General features: G+C 46.3%; 1 protein-coding gene across 2 annotated transcripts in view; it reads right to left on the bottom strand.

Moving 5' to 3' along the window:
• The window catches only part of LOC130372422 (astrotactin-2-like), a 270954-nt gene that overhangs the window by 25926 nt on the left and 227027 nt on the right, over window positions 1-18001 (bottom strand). For both annotated transcript variants that reach the window (XM_056578419.1, XM_056578420.1), the window contains 2 exons: window positions 14853-14986; window positions 13433-13581 (listed from right to left, as the gene is read on the bottom strand). In XM_056578419.1, the coding sequence (XP_056434394.1) occupies window positions 13433-13581; window positions 14853-14986 (283 nt within the window). The remainder of the gene's footprint in view (window positions 1-13432; window positions 13582-14852; window positions 14987-18001) is intronic.

The raw sequence follows: 18001 nt of genomic DNA, 5'->3' as shown, positions 1-18001 counted from the left end.
TTCTCGTCGTGCCAAGCGATTCTCCTGAGGGGGAACAACGTGTCACATCCATAGGAATTCCACCGCAGGCTCCCGGTGACTTATTCATGGGGAAGTGGCTCATATGCATGGACACACTGTGCGTGCCCTGGGACGGCTCACGTAGAGTATTGAGAGTAAGTGTTGTTTTAACAAGTATACAACCTTTTCTGCTTGGTGTTGGAGTTTTCGCAGACCGTTTCCCCAAGTTTGAAACCCTAGGCTACCACTTTAATGATGATTAAAGTGCCCCATTACCCTGCAAACAACCATGCCACAGCCCTCAAGATACATAAAAACAATAATCCACAGGCTTGAGGGGAATCACAAAAAAGAGGAGAACCTTTCCCCTGTTGACTGAACAGAAGGGAAATAGCAGTCAGAGACAAACAAAGAAAAGGTGCTAACTATTACGATATATTAGGCGTGATTAAACAGGAAATGTGGATCTGTTTTGTGTCAACATAGACTCCGGTGCTTTGTGCAGATGTTTTTTTATTTTCGTTTTTTAACCTCAGAGCAGCTGCCAGTTATTTATACAAGTATTTATTGTAATCCTTTCAAAATATAATCACACATCATCTATCTTTGTAATGGCTTGCTGTCGTTCTTCTGGGTTGGTTGAAACCAAGCAAGTTTTCTTGTCTTGATTAGGCCATCAATATGCTATCAACAACAGGCAGTGAAGACATTAAGAGCTTTGGATTCTGCTGTTCCTTACAGCCGGGCAAGTTAACAATTCAAAAGCACACTTGACACCTCTGATGCCGCCAACAGCATCACCAGCGGCAAGCATTTTTTGAAATAATTCACATTTCTTGTGCGTCCCAATGTCGTCAACGCTCACCGTGGTCAGCCACTGCGATGGTACATTTTATAACTGCACTCCACCTCATGCATGCCAATCGTCCAAAAATTGGTTGCAAGGTTCGCAATTTTTGGTTTGTTTCAAAGCCACTAGATACTGGCAAGCCAAAGTGGGCCATAATGTCCTCTTTAATGGGGTAGATAATTTTCCCGGAAGATATATTGTCGTTTTATCCACTCGGAAATATCTGATGTTTCTGCTTGACGTATGGTTAAAATAATGAAATGGCATCTGAAATGCATAGAGTTGCCTACTAATTCTGTCTGAAAGAGACGGAGAGGCGGCTATTGGCATGGCCATCTGGGTGAGGCATGGCCTCGTCCCGGGACAAGCTGTCCCATTCAACAAGACATAACACAAGACGTGAGCATTTAATGCATTGTTTGAGTTTGCAGTGCAAAAGACAACAAACACAAACTCTCCTGAATAAGCATATAAAGAGTCTTAGAGACTATGACACAGAAAACACAATTTAAGTGAATCCATACAGAAGCATGCAAGTGCGTTTGCCACAATTAACCAATTGTGTGTGTTTGTGTGTGTGTGTGTGTGTGTGTGTGTGTGTGTGTGTGTGTGTTTGTTTGTGCCTGCGTGCGTGTATGACTTCATCCCCACCACCGCCTGTCTCCCTGTCTGCAATGTGTTTAGAAATTAGCCACAGGCCTCAAGGTCATTTCAGGCCAGGGCAACCATTGCATTCCCAATTGCAGACTGTGTGTGTTCATGAGTGCATGCATGTGTGTGTGTGGGTGTGTGCTGTATTTGAGTTTGTGTGCGTTTTTGAATGTGTGTATGTTTGTGCGTGCGTTTGTGTTTGTGTGTATACATGATATTGGCTCAGACAGAGAGTAAACTACTGTTTACTATGTATATATATATATTTATATATATATATGAAGTAGACAGTAATATAGTACTAGTAGTACTCTAAGACAGGGAGTAGAAAGTAATATAGTACTAGTAGTACAGGGAGTAGAAAGTAATATAGTACAGGGTTTCCCCCAGCACTGTCTTGTTAAGGCGGCCGCCTTAACAAGAATAGGGCCCCGCCTTGACTACCAATGTATTAAAAAAAAAAAAAAAAAAAAAAAGTTGAAAAAAAAAAAAAAAAAAAAAGCAAGATTTTTCTGCCATGAATAGGGTAAGCCCATCATCTTCTCACTATCTTAGTTCAAAATTTAAAATATTCAATATACAACATTGACTTCATTCACTCTATGTGTAGATAAAGACAGACCTGCGAAACTGCAGGGCAAGAGTCTTACAGCCTGCATGAAGATCAGCATCAATGGCCCACCAGTGTCTAAGTTCAATTACAGCAGGGCGCTAGAACTGTTCTTTCCACAGCCACGCAGAATTGCATGCACTGATGCCTCTTGTCAGCTGTGCCGCAAATAAGATCCAAAAAAGGAACTGTAAATAGTTGAATTTGCATACAAAAGTTAAGTGTATTGTCCATTATTTGTATTTAATTTGCACTTTTCTTTAATTTTATTTTGTAGTGTCTGCATGTTTGCACAACATTTGTACCTACTGTTGTTTATTTATATGGAAATAAACAGTCGTTTATTTCATTCATGCGTACTGGCATCTTTGAGCAAAATACCCCCAAAATTTTTCCAACAACACCACCGACTGCTTACCACCTTGACTGAGACATTTACTGGGGGAAACACTGTAGTACTAGTAGTACTCAGAGTAGACAGTAATATAGTACTAGTATTACTGTCAGACAGGCAGTAGTCAGTAATATAGTACCAGTATTACTGTCAGACAGGCAGTAGTCAGTAATATAGTACTAGTATTACTGTCAGACAGGGAGCAGTCAGTAATATAGTACCGGTAGTACTCAGGGAGTAGAGGAGGACTCGAGGACCTTGGGGTAGTTCCTTTTTTTCTATTTTTTCCCTTTCCTCCCAAAAGCTATTTGCTAATATGACATCATTCTGTCTCTCCAATTCATTAGTGCCGCACCACGGCGGCCCACCTCCATTACGGTTGGGGGCCGCGGCCGTGGACCCCTGGCATCTCCACACTAACTCATTGATTGAGGGCCCCTGAGAGACGCAGTAAAAATGCAAAGCCGTGGCAGGCAACCCGGGTTCACGGCTTGGCCAGAGACCCGCGGCTACCCGGGGATGCTGGGGAGGAGAGCAGTACTGGTGTGGTACGCATGGATCATGGAGGCAGCGTACTGAGACACATTTTGTACTGGAGAGGCTCCTGTCCATAAAGCCACGAAGTTCGTTTTTTTATATAAATGTGAAAAATAATAAATAATGTTACATGAATGTAAATGGTAAAAAGACTGCATTAATGTAGCGCTTTTGTCCAAAGTGCTTTACAATATTGCTTAACCTTCATCCATTCATTCACACACGGCGGTGTCAGCCATGCAAGGCGACAGCCAGCTCGTCGCGGGCAGTTAGGGTTGGGTGCCTTGCTCAGTGACAACTCGATCGAACTAGCAACCTTGCGGTTACCAGCCAACCCACTCTATCTCCTGAGCTGCTGTGCCCTACCTGTTCCTCAACATAGCATACATTGAGGAGCAGGTAGGGCTTAGGGTACAGTAGATCAGGAGGTAGAGCGGGGTTGAACTAGCAGCCTTGCGGTGAACAGCATCGATGCTCTACCTCCTGAGCTACAGTATCCTAAACCTTACCTGCGCCTCAATATATGCTACGTTGAGGAGCAGGTAGGGTTCAGGGGGGGTAGCCACAGTGTGTGTGTAGCAACGCATCGTCTGTGGATTTTGCTACACGCACGTTACACTGGGGGAAAAGCCTCAACTGAATGGGCTGTAGACCGCAGTAGAGCCTAAAATAAATGAGGGTTTGGTTATCCCTTGTTTATTTAATGGTCTTGCAATGTTATTTTATAGTGAATAATAAAAAACAATCGTGTGTTCAATCGTGTATCTTTACGGCAGTCTTTACAGTTGCTGTAAAGACGGTTCACACAGTGAATTTCCATTGTAACTGTATCAAGGGGAATGTAGGAAGACCTCTAAATCGTATTTATTTATTTTAAAACATTGAATAACATTCTACGAGCGTTTCAATGGAGAAGATGGTGTGAAACAAGATGAACACAATGCTGAAATTGGTTAGCAAACTCAATGGAACTGTCCGGCAAGGTTTTTTTTGCTTTTTCCTTGCGTATTCCCAAAGTGGGTTAATCAGCCAACTGTCTAATGATCGGATTGGCTGCTGATAGTGAATGGATTTAAAGCGGTTACACAAGTCCGCCCCGGTGGTTATCTGAAATGAATCACCGCTAATCATAATTGAGTGTTCACACAGGCCAAGGTATAATCGCAGATAACATCTCTCAAGAGGATTATCATAAAAAGGCAATAAAGAGACACATATGGGTGCTAATATCTTGTGCAAGATTTTTAGGAAATGAATGATCATTTGTCGAAAGAAAGATATATACATAAAAAAAAAATCTATATGTAGGCTGCATTAACCTGGAATAATTCAGATGACTTAATATGATAAGGGAAAGATACATAACAAAGTAAGCAATAAATTAACTTATAAATTAAAGTAGAAAAAATAATAAAGCTACACTATTAAACTACCTCCTAGGGTGTGTACATTTATGACATTAATATAGTACCTGAATAATATCTATATCGGAGAGCTATTGCGTTGCCATTATTTCAGCTGTGACACCCTCAGTATGCTGCCTGGTATGAATGACATCCATTTCACCTCATTTGATCCTACTTTAAACATGCAATCTTTTTAAAACCATTTGATAAGACGTGAATCAGTGGCGACCACTGCTTAAGATAAATAGATAAAGATTGGCTGAAATAAACTCATAAAAAGATTGTTGAACGATTATAATACACATAGAAAACATGGCAGTCAGGGGCTTTGTAGCAACGGAGTGGTTTTGTGTTTACTGGTATAAGGCTCAATGTAGGTTCAGAGCCATGGGCCACTAAGGACATTCAGTCAACTAGGGACCTTGGCTATGACTAGCAAAGTTATCCTCTGTGACGAGGCAGTGGGAAGAGCAGACATCACAGCGGTAAGAGACCACATTTTTCTACACTAGACTATCATAAGTCAAACAAGGGAAGGATATCGTAGTGGCTATGGTGTAGCCACTCCCATACGGAAGGTTCTGGTTAGATCCCCTGTGTCTGTTACCATAACCGGTATGTTAGAAGACGACCTCATCGGCACTACCTGCTCCTTAAAGTTGAGTTGTAAAGAGAGAGGGAGCAGAAAAGATCGGAACAGAGCAAGATTCTGAAACAATGCAATACATATCTCCATCATCGCTACGTTTCTCGGCCATTAAGAAGTGTTGCATTTCATGTACCTGTGATTGACCGGCAAAATGGATTCCCCAAACCAATCAGCGAAGAGATGCCTCGATCCATCAGAATCGGCCTGGGATCAGGCTTACATCTAGAGTATCTCATACAGAGACAGGCGCAGTCGACTCAAAAAAGAAATTCTCAGAGCATTTCGCTCGCAAAAGCTGATGGCTATGGCATTTCAAACAAATGACTGACATTTGTTTGACAAAAGACTCTTATTCTCTTAACTCTTTCCAACAGTAATGTTACTGAACTGTATCTGAATCCCTTTGGATCACTTATCAGTTTAAAAGCTAATTGGTAGTAAATACTGCATCAGTTCACAATGAACTCACTGATCCTTTGAGTAGCATTGAACCAAATAAATGCAATGATGATATTTTGGTCAAAGATTATGATAATGGATTGCATCGAAAACCAGTATTTAGGGCTTAAGAAGCACTAGTTCAAATATAATATAAATCCTTTTGGTGTTAGTAAGACCCATTTAAATTAAACATTGTAACAAAAGTAATGCCTGGCATTTGCCTGACTTACCAAAGGAAAGTTTAAGATAGAGCCTCTTCCCCATCTTACGTCCATAATGAAATGAAGATCATCGACGCCCATTCACAGGGGAAATTTCAGGCCCAATTGCTAATGTACACTTTAGGCGCTGGGTGGATTGCCTCATAAAGCTGAATAAAGTGAACTTCAAAGTTGCACAACACCTAAAGTTTTATGAAGCAGCTAATGCATGCTTCAAAGAAAATAAAAACGCTGTGCCAAAGTGGCAGAGGCCCGCTTCTGTCACCAACAACATCATGTGAGCAACACAGCACCTCTTTTAGTTGGTCTCCATTGTGAATCAGTCCATGTGGCATTAATGGAGTTTTACTTTAACCATGTTGAACATCGACTCAAACAATGTATGGGTCAATACATTGTTTTATTGAACATTTGAACACTGTACGTGTTTTTAAATGTTTAATTCAATTGGTCACCGACATTGTGCAACCAAGCATTTGACGTATAACATCACATTTACATTTAGCAGACCTTTTAATCCAAAGCGACGGTTCATACACACATACACACACCGACGGCGAATTCAACCATGCAAGGTGCCAGCAAGTTCATGGAGAGCAGTTAGGGTTAGGTGTCTTGCTCAGGGACACCTCGACAAACACACACACACACACACACACACACACACACACACACACACACACACACACACACACACACACACACACACACACACACACACACACACACACACACACACAGCTAGATGAACTCAAACTATAAACCTTCCGGTTATAAGTCAACCCACTCTACTTCCTGTCCAGCTAAGCCAGCATGTTGTGTCACCTTAAAACAACATGCATCTTTCCAAGTTGAGATGCTGAATATCTATTAAAACTGCGGGAGCACACCACCAATATAACATACACACAAGTGCAAGTTAGCCCTCAACACACACCCGTGGCCTCCCAGACACGCGCGAGACACTTGACATAAAGACAAAAGTCGCATGTCACTGAAAGATGGACCACTTTGGCCTCAGCTACGCACTCCAATTATAAACAGTGATTAAGTGTTTGTGGCTGCGCGGCTACGTAACAGGAAGATGATGAGGGATAAGAGGATGTCATAATGACAGAAGAAGAATCAGCGTCGTCTAATAAAGAGACAAAGAGAGAGACTAGAGGAGTGGGGAAAAGAGCAGCAGAAAGAGAGAGAGAGAGTGACTATTGGTGAGAGTTTAAGACATAAAGAGAGAAAGGGAGAAAGAGAGTGAGACTGCAGGAGAGATAGAGAGAGAAAGAGAGAGAGTGAGAGAGAGAATATATAGGAACCAGAGAAAGAGAGAGATGGAGAGTATCTATGTGAAAGAGAGAGAGAGAGAGAGAGAGAGAGAGAGAGAGAGAGAGAGAGAGAGAGAGAGAGAGAGAGAGAGAGAGAGAGAGAGACTATAGGAACCAGAGAGAGAGAGAGAGAGAGAGAGAGAGAGATGGAAAGTATATAAGTGAGAGAGAGAGAGTGAGAGAGAGAGAGTGAAAGAGTGAGCCTGAGGGACTAATGAGTGACGCAAATGAGGGACTGAGACAGTGAATGAGGGAAAAGATAGAGAGAGAGCTAGCAGGGAGAGAGAGAGAGAGAGAGAGAGAGAGAGAGAGAGAGAGAGAGGGAATGCAGAAAGCCCTTGGCCGCCTGCCTATAGGGATCTGCAATCTGCTGATGGTGAAGGCTCGTGACGAGGGGGCGTGGCGTCCATTTTTAGCGATGAGGTCATCTTTAATTAACACAACAAAGAGAGTCAGCTGTGTCACTTCAATCTGTTATCTGCGCCCCCCCTGCTCAAGGACACTGTTTATCTCCGTATAATGGAATCTCTCCTGATGGGGGCTCTATCGATGCAATGTTTGGGGGGGGGGGGCAGGTATGCCACTATGCATGGCCTCTTAACCGATGTTGAAGATGTTACATAAACAGGGGGACTGACAGGGAGGGAAGGGGGCTGATACCAGTGACCCCCCACCACACAGGAGTGTGGAAGAGAAGGAGGAGGAAAAACAATCTAAAATAGAAGTCGAGTAGAGGAGTGGAGTAGAGGAGGAGTAGCGAGGAGGGGAGAAGAGAGAAATGTACCCCAGATTGTCATTGATTCCAATATACCGGGGTCTGAAATAAGAAAAGAAAGGAAGAGATGTAGAAAAAAATAAAAAGATCAAATGACGAATCACTCTCTCGTTACCACGGTGCCAATGTGAGATGACATCATCGGTAGCGCTGCCTCTGTCTGCTCTCTCTCCCGCTCTCTCTCATCCACCACTGCCATCTCTGCTGTCTCTTCATCTCCTCCACTCATTTCCCTCGCCCGCTCCTCCTCCTTCCTCTCTCCATCTCCCTGATTCCCGCATCTTTTCGTCCCCTATTTATTTTCTAATTAATTTAATAATTTCATTTTTTTCAGCAATGTCTTCTCACCTCACCCTCCCTCCTGTCTCTCTCCCAACTCTCTCATCTCTATCTCTCTCTCTCACTCCCTCTCTTCTATTTCAGTGCCCCTCCCCTTAAGCTTGTTTCCACGGCAATAAATCAAGTGTCAAACAGTGATGATGTGACACAAATAGACTATGGAGTTTTTTTTTTTTTAATTAGCACTGAGTGTGTATGTTTCCGTGTCTGTGTGTGTGTGTGTGTGTGTGTGTGTGTGTGTGTGTGTGTGTGTGTGTGTGTGTGTGTGTGTGTGTGTGTGTGTGTGTGTGTGTGTGTGTGTGTGAGTGAGTTTGTCTGAATGTGTTTGTGTGTGTGTGTGCGCATGCGTGTGTGTGTGTTTGTGTGTGTTTATCAAAGGCAGGGGTGCGATGCTACGCTGATGAGAGCATTCATGTGTCTCCACGTGGCATCCAGAGGCATCAGTGATCGGAGGACAAGTGGACCAGATTAGCATCTTTGAGAATGCAAATGAGTCTGTCTGTGTTTATTAGTTATGATATTGATTGCCGGGAAGTCCTCTGGGGGTTTTATCCTCACGTGTCCCTGAAGTCATGTGAATTCGTAAGGGAATAGTCAATATATATTAAAATAACAGCTGAACTGAAATGTGACCTCTCTCTCTTTATATCTTTTGTTGCTACACACACACAGACACACATAAACATACGCACGCACATGCACACACACATACACAGCATTCTGTATGTAAATATACAAACAACTAATTTTTTAGGATGTCAATATCATGTATTAGCTAAATTCTCAAAGTTGGGGTTTAAAATACTTAATAAAACAGTAGTATTAAGTCTATTAAGTTTAAATGTATTGTGTCTGATACAGACCTCTACAAAGAGCTGCCTCTGCATTGGTGTGCCATCTAGAGGCCTGAGGAAGAGCACATGACTCACTTCAGTACAGCTATCACTCACTCACACACACACACACAAGTGAACACATGCACACACAACCAATCACACAACCACATGTGCGCACACACACACACAAGCAAACACACACACACACACACACACGGACACGGACACACACAGACAGACAGACAGACAGACAGACAGACAGACAGACAGACAGACAGACAGACAGACAGACAGACAGACAGACAGACAGACAGACAGACAGACAGACAGACAGACAGACAGACAGACAGACAGACAGACATACGCACACAACACACAGAATAATGCGTGCAAGGCAAATGAAGACTGCTGTGGGTCTAGTTTTATAGATCTACTCAATTATTGTCTGCGTCAGAAAACGTACCATACCTTTCAAATAAGGTTATTCTGCCCAGCGTCTAGCCCTACGACGCGGGTAAGACGCAGTTGACGTTGGCTGTATGTCGATAATTGTGCTATTGTTCCGTTGATTACTTACAGAGAAAATAAGATTGTCTGTCTGACTCATTGGAGCGATCTGACTCATTTAACTACTCAATTTCCCGCAACAATAACACGGGGGGGAACATGTTATTGTTGACATTGATTGCATTGATTGATTACGACTACCCCGTGTGTGAGCGAGGAGCGTTTTTGGTTTCCAAATGCCACACCGATAATCTCTGTCAGGTTTTGTTCAAAAAAATAATTGTAAGGGGGAGTCCGGTAGAGTGGCTACTGCTAATGGAGAGTCTGGAGGTTTTGGATGTGGAGAGTGTGTGTTAGATCTGGGATCCGGTACTAGTACTATGTTATAGCACAACATCTGGGGGGAGACGCACAGGCCGGACACCAGAAACTGAAAGGGGCGGAGTCGCGGTTTGTTTCCTGTTTTGTTACTACGATTTTCAACGAGAACTTCCCTTGCATGAGTTGTCGAAGCTTTTGTAAGGAGAATTTAGGGGTCTAGACCCAGACACGCCCCCCCCAGACCAGGACCTGGACCAGCCCAGACCCGGCCCCGGACCCCATAGCACATGCACTCAATCTCCAGATTTAAATTTGAATGCGTGTGTCATTTTACAAAACAACAAAAAAAAAAGAGTGTGTTCGCTGCTTACAGATCCCTCCTTCCAGCAACATGATTGGTCGAAACAAATGCTAGGTGAAACAAGGTGAATTCCCTACTCACCCAGATTTGAGCTTTCAGATTTTGGATTATCAATCTAAAGTCGGATTTTTGAGACCCGACTCTGCTTAACTGTGAGAAAGACATCGGCTGGCAACTGTAGAACCCTTTTTGTTTGATTCTTGTTCTATTCCAAGTGTCAGTTCTGTTTTGTGTCTTGGACTCTCGTAGCATTACAGAGGAAGACAAAGAAAAGGAAACGGTCCACATCGATTTATGCTCTTACCTAACTCCCTTACTTCAGTCACGCATTCAAACCGCCAAACCGAGTCAAGCATATTCAACAAGTCAATTACCCTTTTTTGCGTATGATGGCCCAACAATTGTTCTATTTCGAGTTGGTATCAAGACCTTTGCTTCACAACGAGAGACACAAGGGATGTCAACAGAGTTGTCTCTCTGTCTGTTCATACAACCCATCCATCTGACGACTACCTCATCAACACCGTAAAGTAATGCGTCAAAGTTTGGAGTTCCAATTACTCCACGGCAACGAAAAACAACAGGATGCACGGCAATTACAGCCGGGGGGAAAGTAATAATGAAAGATGACACACAGTCGGGAACAACAAACCCCTAATGTGACACAGGAGAGCGACAAGGGCAGCAGTGACGATGACTAATCCTCAGCGATGAGCCTTTTTATCTATCATGCGATAATAAGTGAGTGAGAGGCCTATTGTGTGCGTGGGTAGGGGGGGGGGCTTTCGGGTTGTGACTCACCCCAACCAAGGACCTCCACCTGACCTCACCTAAGTCAGGGTTCCCGACAGTCTCTGGCCTGCTTGCCTTTGCCTCCCCTTCCTCCACCCTCATCAACACTGGAGGAAAAAACTTGGGCACATCCGTGGTGCTCTTCGGGGGGGGGGGGGGGGGGGGTCTGGAGGAAGGGGTGATGGATGACCTGTCCTCACACCTCCCCCCTCCTCCCTTCCTCCTTCTTCCAGCAGCGCCTCATTTTCTCCACTGTTATTACATTTCTATCACCCAGGTCTCTCTGACTCACCACCACCACCACCACTGACCACCACCACCACCACCACCACTGACCACCACCACCACCACCCCCACCTCAAGCCCATACCCTCTCTCAATTCATTTTCTTCATTCTTTCACAGCTATCCCACCCTAACAATGGAATCCATGCCATTTTGAGGATTCTGTGTCACCATATAAATACAAAGCAATGACGTAGATGACCATGTATCGGCCGCGGTGTTCGAATCGCCAACGAAAAGGTACTGGGTTCAATCCCCCATATCTATGGGGGAAGCATGCCTGAGTGACGCGCTTCTACATTTACTGAGTCGCCTGAGTTCGACACCGGGTCTGCAGAAACGACTAGACAACGTGAATGGATAGAGATGACCTCATCCGAGTAAATTAAGTATTCACAGATCTCTCCCAAACCCGGTTGAACTCGCGTCGGATTATCATCCCACAATACATCAACAGGAGGTTCAAGCAAAGTCCAAGAGCAGCAAACACACTCTCCATCTGCTCCACCGTGCCCTTCGATTTTGGACACAGGTGTGAACCGGGTGTTTGTTTTTTCTGTGTCTACGGATGAAAGTGCATTTGAGTCCTGTTTCTTAAGATACACAACTTGAAGGGCATGTTTCCCGGAAATCCATGTCTGCATGTGGAACCCCCCCCCCCCCTAAACCCAACACCACCACCATCCCCGACTCCCCCAGAACAATACATTGCAGCTCGTTATCCTGCAGAAAAGACGGTGGCCCAGAAGACCTCCCATTTAAAATTTGTGAACACAACTGTACTGCCCTTTCCCCAAAATGCCAAGCACTTCATGCTTATCCTGGGGCGATCAACCTTCTCCCTCTCCCTTCGAACGTCGCTGTGTCAGTCTGCTCTCTCTCTTCCTCTCTTTCTCTCTTCCTCCCGCTCCATCTCTTTCTTGGTACCATCTCTCTTCCTCTCACTCTCTCTTGTAGGTTCTCCCCACCTCTACCGCAACAGAATCAACCCCTTTGCTTTGTGAGAGAGGGGACACAAGTACATTACGCTCTGTCAAGAGCACAACCACTCCAACACATACACACAAACACATAAGCCTTAGTTCCAGACACTCATTTTCTACCTCGCCTTGACTCAGACAGGGACTAGACGTGCTCTCCCTGCTTCCAAAAAACTGCAGCATGTCTGGGGAGGGGGGGGGGGGGCTCCATCAAAACCTTCTCCCATCTGTACTTGCCTACAGGGCAGGAACGTCTATATGCTAGTGCCTCTCTTGTTTATACAACCGCTGGTCGGCCTCCAAGCTTTCTTTTGGCTGGGGCACTTCATCTCCCCCCCCCCCCCCCGCCCCACACACACACACACACACACACACACACACACACACACACACACACACACACACACACACACACACACACACACACACACACACACACACACACACACACACACACACACACACACACACACACACCGTCTCCCTTCTCCTTCTCAATCTCCATCCTGGCAATGCCGCCACCATACACAGCCACCCAATATCGATCAGACAGCCTCTCGGGAACCCAGACGGCTGTCTGTCTTTCTGGTCCTGTCGGTACGGGAGGACGAATCACTCCCTAACTGGATGGAGGCCTGGCCATCCATCTCCTCTCCCCCCTCACCCCACACGACCTCAGCCACCTTGGCCCGTCACCAACCCCACTCTCTCACTTCTCAGCGAGGCCATGTGGAGCTCCGCTGGGGGAGAAGCATACGTTAACACTGGCCAGGGTCGGGACGGGGGGGGGGGGGGTTCCAATCCCACCGGGACCACCCAATGAGAATGCATGCACTCAAGAAACAGCCAGACGCTTTGGAGTAATAAAATGGTATGGCATGGTACCCACCTTACATTCATCTTAGAAGAATCTGAGTTTTGGACCAAACTGATTAGTAATTTGTCAAAGGCTTTGTGTTGCTGTAGGTTTGAATTTTTAATTACCTTTATTTTCATACTTTGTCATTGAATTTGGATTTTTAGAGCTGCTTTCTTGGCCAGGACACTCTTGGGAAAAAAGCTTGTAATCTACTTGACGAGACTCAAAGTGAAGGTAAACTTTACTAGAATAAAGGTACAATACGAGTAAATGATGTACAGGTAAACGTTCTATTACCTGTGTAGACCTCGGCTTCGGACGGGTCGTCTACTCTCTTGTGCTGGATGACGTAATCGGAAACCTTGCAGCCAATCAGGGGCTCCACGTCCACCCACTCTAAGGCCACCATGGAGCTGGAGGGCTCCAGGTGAGGAGAGAGGCGGAGCCTGGGGATAGAGAGCGGGAAAATCAAGACAGGAAAGGGAACAGGAAGTAAGACGACGTGAAAAACAGTAGGCATCAGTTCTGTTGCCGTCTTGGAGGCTTTTGGTCAAAGGTTTGAATTGAGGAGGTGTGCGTACCAATTCCCGTTGTTAGAAACTTTGGCATAAGGGCTTGGTCAGAGATTCTGGTATTCAAATTCATATCATCCTTTGTCACACAACATGTAGCATGTAGCACATAACATGAAAGCACAGCACGCGCACTTACGGTTCTCCACGGATGTGTGCACAATGTACCTCGCAGTACATCTCGCATTATTGAATACACACAAATATATATTATAGACACAAACACGGACAAACAAACACGACGTTTGGTATGAACACGGTTGGCTAAAAATAACAACATCTAGACACCCTTACAAGTTCAAAGCTTATCTACATTAAAATATCTAGACAACTCAACCTTTCCCAAGTATCTTATAACCTATTTCACCAACTAAACCTACAGAAACTGTGTTCACTTGTCCAAGGAACACAACAATCGTGCACTGTGTTTGTGTGCGTGCGTGTGCGCACATGCGTGTGTACTCGGGGGTCTGTGCTCGGGGGGGGGGGCCCTTGTCTGTTCAACTTTCCACTGCTCTGTTCAAGTTTGCAGGGCGACAACGGCTGGTGTTTATGAGTCACGCGGGGGGGCCCCTCCTAGGGGTGGCAGGTGGATGACAGGGGCCTCGTGTCCCTGCTACACGCGGGTGTAAGGACTGGCTGACAGCAATTACAACCCTTGGAGAGCCAGCGCCTCGTGTCCCCTGGTGCCCCGGTATCACGGGCAAAGCAGCGTGTGTGTGTGCGTCGTGTGTGCTGAATAGAGAGAGAGTACGTGTGTGTATGGGAGATAGAGATAAAAAGACGGTGTGTTTGCCTGTGTGAGAGGTGTGCATGGGTGTGAGAAAGACAGACAGACAGACAGACAGACAGACAGACAGACAGACAGACAGACAGACAGACAGACAGACAGACTGTATATGTGAGGGAACCAGAGAGAGAGAGAGCACTAGTGTGCCGGCGTGTGCCTGTGTGTTTGTTCTTGTGTGTGTGTGTGTGACAAAGAAAGACAACCCAAGTGAACAAGACGGGGGTGCGTGTGCATGCTTGAGCGCACACAACACAACACAGGGGAGAATAAATCCACGTGCGTGCTCTGCATGTAGCGAGCCCCCCGCGCGCGGCGGGGGGGGGGCCGTAAGCATCGGCGGCGCCGCTACACTCACACAGGCTTCCGGAGGGGGCTGCAGTTGGGCAGACCGGTCTTGCTGAAGGCGCTGAGGTCGCAGCGGCACCAGTTGTCGATGACGTCACCTTTCCCGGCGCACCAGTACGAGCTCATTGTGGCTCTCTTGAAGGCCTGTGAAGGGGGACAGGTGACAGGTGACAGACAAGGCAATTATCTCTGGCCGGTGTGATAACCCAATCTCCCCCCAGGCCCGCGGCCGCGACCTGACCCCTGACACGCAGTCGCCCGGGCGGGCGCATGTGCGTAGCGGCATGCGCGCAGATGACACTCGAAAGGGCAGCGCGCAGACACACACGTCATGGGTGTGTGAGCCCGCCAGCGCGCTCTATCTCTCACACACATTCATGTTTTCGCTCTCTCGGTTGTTTCACCTCTTCAATCTCATCACCCATCAACTTCTCTCTCCCTCTCTCTCTCTCTCTCTCTCTCTCTCTCTCTCTCTCTCTCTCCCTCTCTCCCTCTCTCCCTCTCTCTCTCTCTCTCTCTCTCTCCTCCATGCCAGAGGCCAGTCAAAGTGGAGTGGGGGTCTGTAATGTCAGAGTGTGGGCTGGCTGATGCTACTAAGATGTTCCTGCCTTCTGATAATTGGGGATATTGAATGTGGAAATGTCACTGTGTGTGTGTGTGTGTGTGTGTGTGTGTGTGTGTAGAAGTGTAAGAGAGAGAGAGATTTTAGAGGTTCAGATATTAAGATTAAAATGAATATTACTTTATTTACATATACATTATTTGACTGACATTTATATAGCTTGTGAGTAGAACAAAATAAATATAAACAGAGAGAGAGAGAGAGAGAGAGAGAGAGAGAGAGAGAGAGAGAGAGAGAGAGAGAGAGAGAGAGAGAGAGAGAGAGAGAGAGAGAGAGAGAGAGAGAGAGAGAGAGAGAGAGAGAGAGAGAGAGAGAGAGAGAGAGAGAGCCCAAAGGGAGGTGAGCCCAGGGAGACATGGAACATAAAGTGTGTCAAAATACACTCGCCCACTTCCTCCTCACTGCAGGAAGGAAATATGGCCACCGTCTAATTGAACTACTTCATCAGTGTGTACACACACACACACACACACACACACGCACACGTACAGACACGCTTAGCATCTACGCAAACAAACAAAAATCAAAGTTAAAACCCGGTCATGCTCTGAAAGGCAGCATAATGCCAATATTACCGTAAAAGTGATAAAGAATCACATCAGTGCCTCCTCCCCCCCCCCCCCCGCCACCCAGCGTCGGGCCAAGCTCAAGGGAGTTTGCGAGACTCCCCATCCCCCCGCCCCACCCCACCCCACCCTACCCGCTCCCTCCCCCCCTCCTCCCCTTTCCGCCCCATGCGCTTTCACTGTCACACGCAGGAGATCAATGGACCACTTAGTTATTTATATTCTCTAATTGGTTAGCCGACGTGGGGACTGGGGGGGGGGGGGCGTTGTGGGGGGGGATGTGATGTGCACGGTCATGGATAGAGAAAGAAGAGAGCCCGCTGTAATGTGGAAACACTATCGCGGGGCGGCACCGTGCCTCACAGAGAGAGCGGGGGGGGGGAACGGAGTTCCTGGAGGCTTGATGTTCAAGGCTTGACGATGAGGGGGCCCTCCTAGACATCTTCAAGGAGGTGGTGGTGCCGCTGGTGAGTTCTTTGTTTTGTTTTGGTCACTTGAACCTCCTGGCACACAGACACACACGCACACACAGATGCATACGCGCTGCACGGGCACAGTCACACGGCCATGTACGGGCACAAACGTGCACGCAAAACTTTTGAATGAGAGCGTACAAGGGGGGAAATGAGATGCATGCATGCGCGGGCATACGTACACACCCAGATACACCCACGCACACGCACGTACACACACACACACACACACACAAACAGACAAACACACGGAATCACTTATAATGCCACACACATACACAGAGACAGGAACATGAGTGATTGATATATATTTATTTATTTATTTCATTGGGCTAATGCCAAAGAATATCCTGAGGCGTGTTGAACGCATATTGGAGATTAGTTTGAGCATAGCCTTACAAGAAACACAAGAAAGGAAGCAGACAGCAGACAGCAGACAGCAGACAGCGTAGCGGTCGAAAAAATGAAGAGAGGAGCTGAGTTAGCATGTCCCGTGTTGTTAGCTGAACATACAGGAGGGCTAGCACTTCATGGGAACTGACTCTGCGCGGCTAACTCAATCTCAGTCAACCAGCGCGTCGCAGAGCGGCGAGCTAGCTCCAGCTAGCTGGGAGATGCGTCAGGCTGGGCGGGATGCAGAGTAAAAAAAATTACAACAAGACGAAGAAAAAGAAGGAAAGAGGATGTGGTGACGAGACCCCGAGTGAAAAGAAAGAAGGATGGGAACACGGGTTGAAGAGGAGGAATTCAAGAAGAGGGATGATTAACAGATGATTGAGAGGGTGGGTGGGTGGGCGGAGGGGTAAGGAGGGGGTGCATGCATACACCAAACGGAAGGAAGGAAGGTAGGAAAAAAGAGGAGATGGAAGTCTTTAGGTTCACCCCAAAAACCCCAGGTGTGCCCCTCTTTACTGGTGGCGGCTTTTTCGCAGTTTCATATTTTTTATTTATCCCAGCCACTATACAGCCTCCACACAGACACACACACACACACACACACACAGAAACACACACGCACACGCACACACATAAACGAGCCCAGTGAATGAGGTTATTATGGCGTGAGTCAAGGGCTGCAATCCATATAATAACAAGAGAAAAAAAAAATATGAAAAAGGAGAGAAAGCGAAAGATGAAAAAAAGTTATTACATTATTTTCCTTCTCTGCTGGGGGGGGGGGGGGGGGGGGGGGGGGGGTATCGCTAACTATTTGGTCAAATCAATAGCACAGGGGGGGGTTGGGGGGGTATGGGGTTTGTGGTGGAGGGGTGGTCTTGCCACCGTGGCAGGCTTGGAAGCACACACACACACACACACACACACACACACACACACACACACACACACACACGACGCAGGCAACCCGTAGCGGCCAAATAACCAAACAAACACACATGCACACACACACACACACGCGCACACACACACAGACTAGACAAACACAATCTCTCAGATATGACCTCCATGGCAAGGAAAGCTTAAGGAAAAAGAGACAGAA

The sequence above is a fragment of the Gadus chalcogrammus genome, chromosome 19 (assembly GCF_026213295.1).
Source record: "Gadus chalcogrammus isolate NIFS_2021 chromosome 19, NIFS_Gcha_1.0, whole genome shotgun sequence".
Classification (NCBI taxonomy): Eukaryota; Metazoa; Chordata; class Actinopteri; order Gadiformes; family Gadidae; genus Gadus; species Gadus chalcogrammus.
Note: the sequence above shows the minus strand (reverse complement) of the source record. Positions and strands in the feature narration are given on the sequence as shown.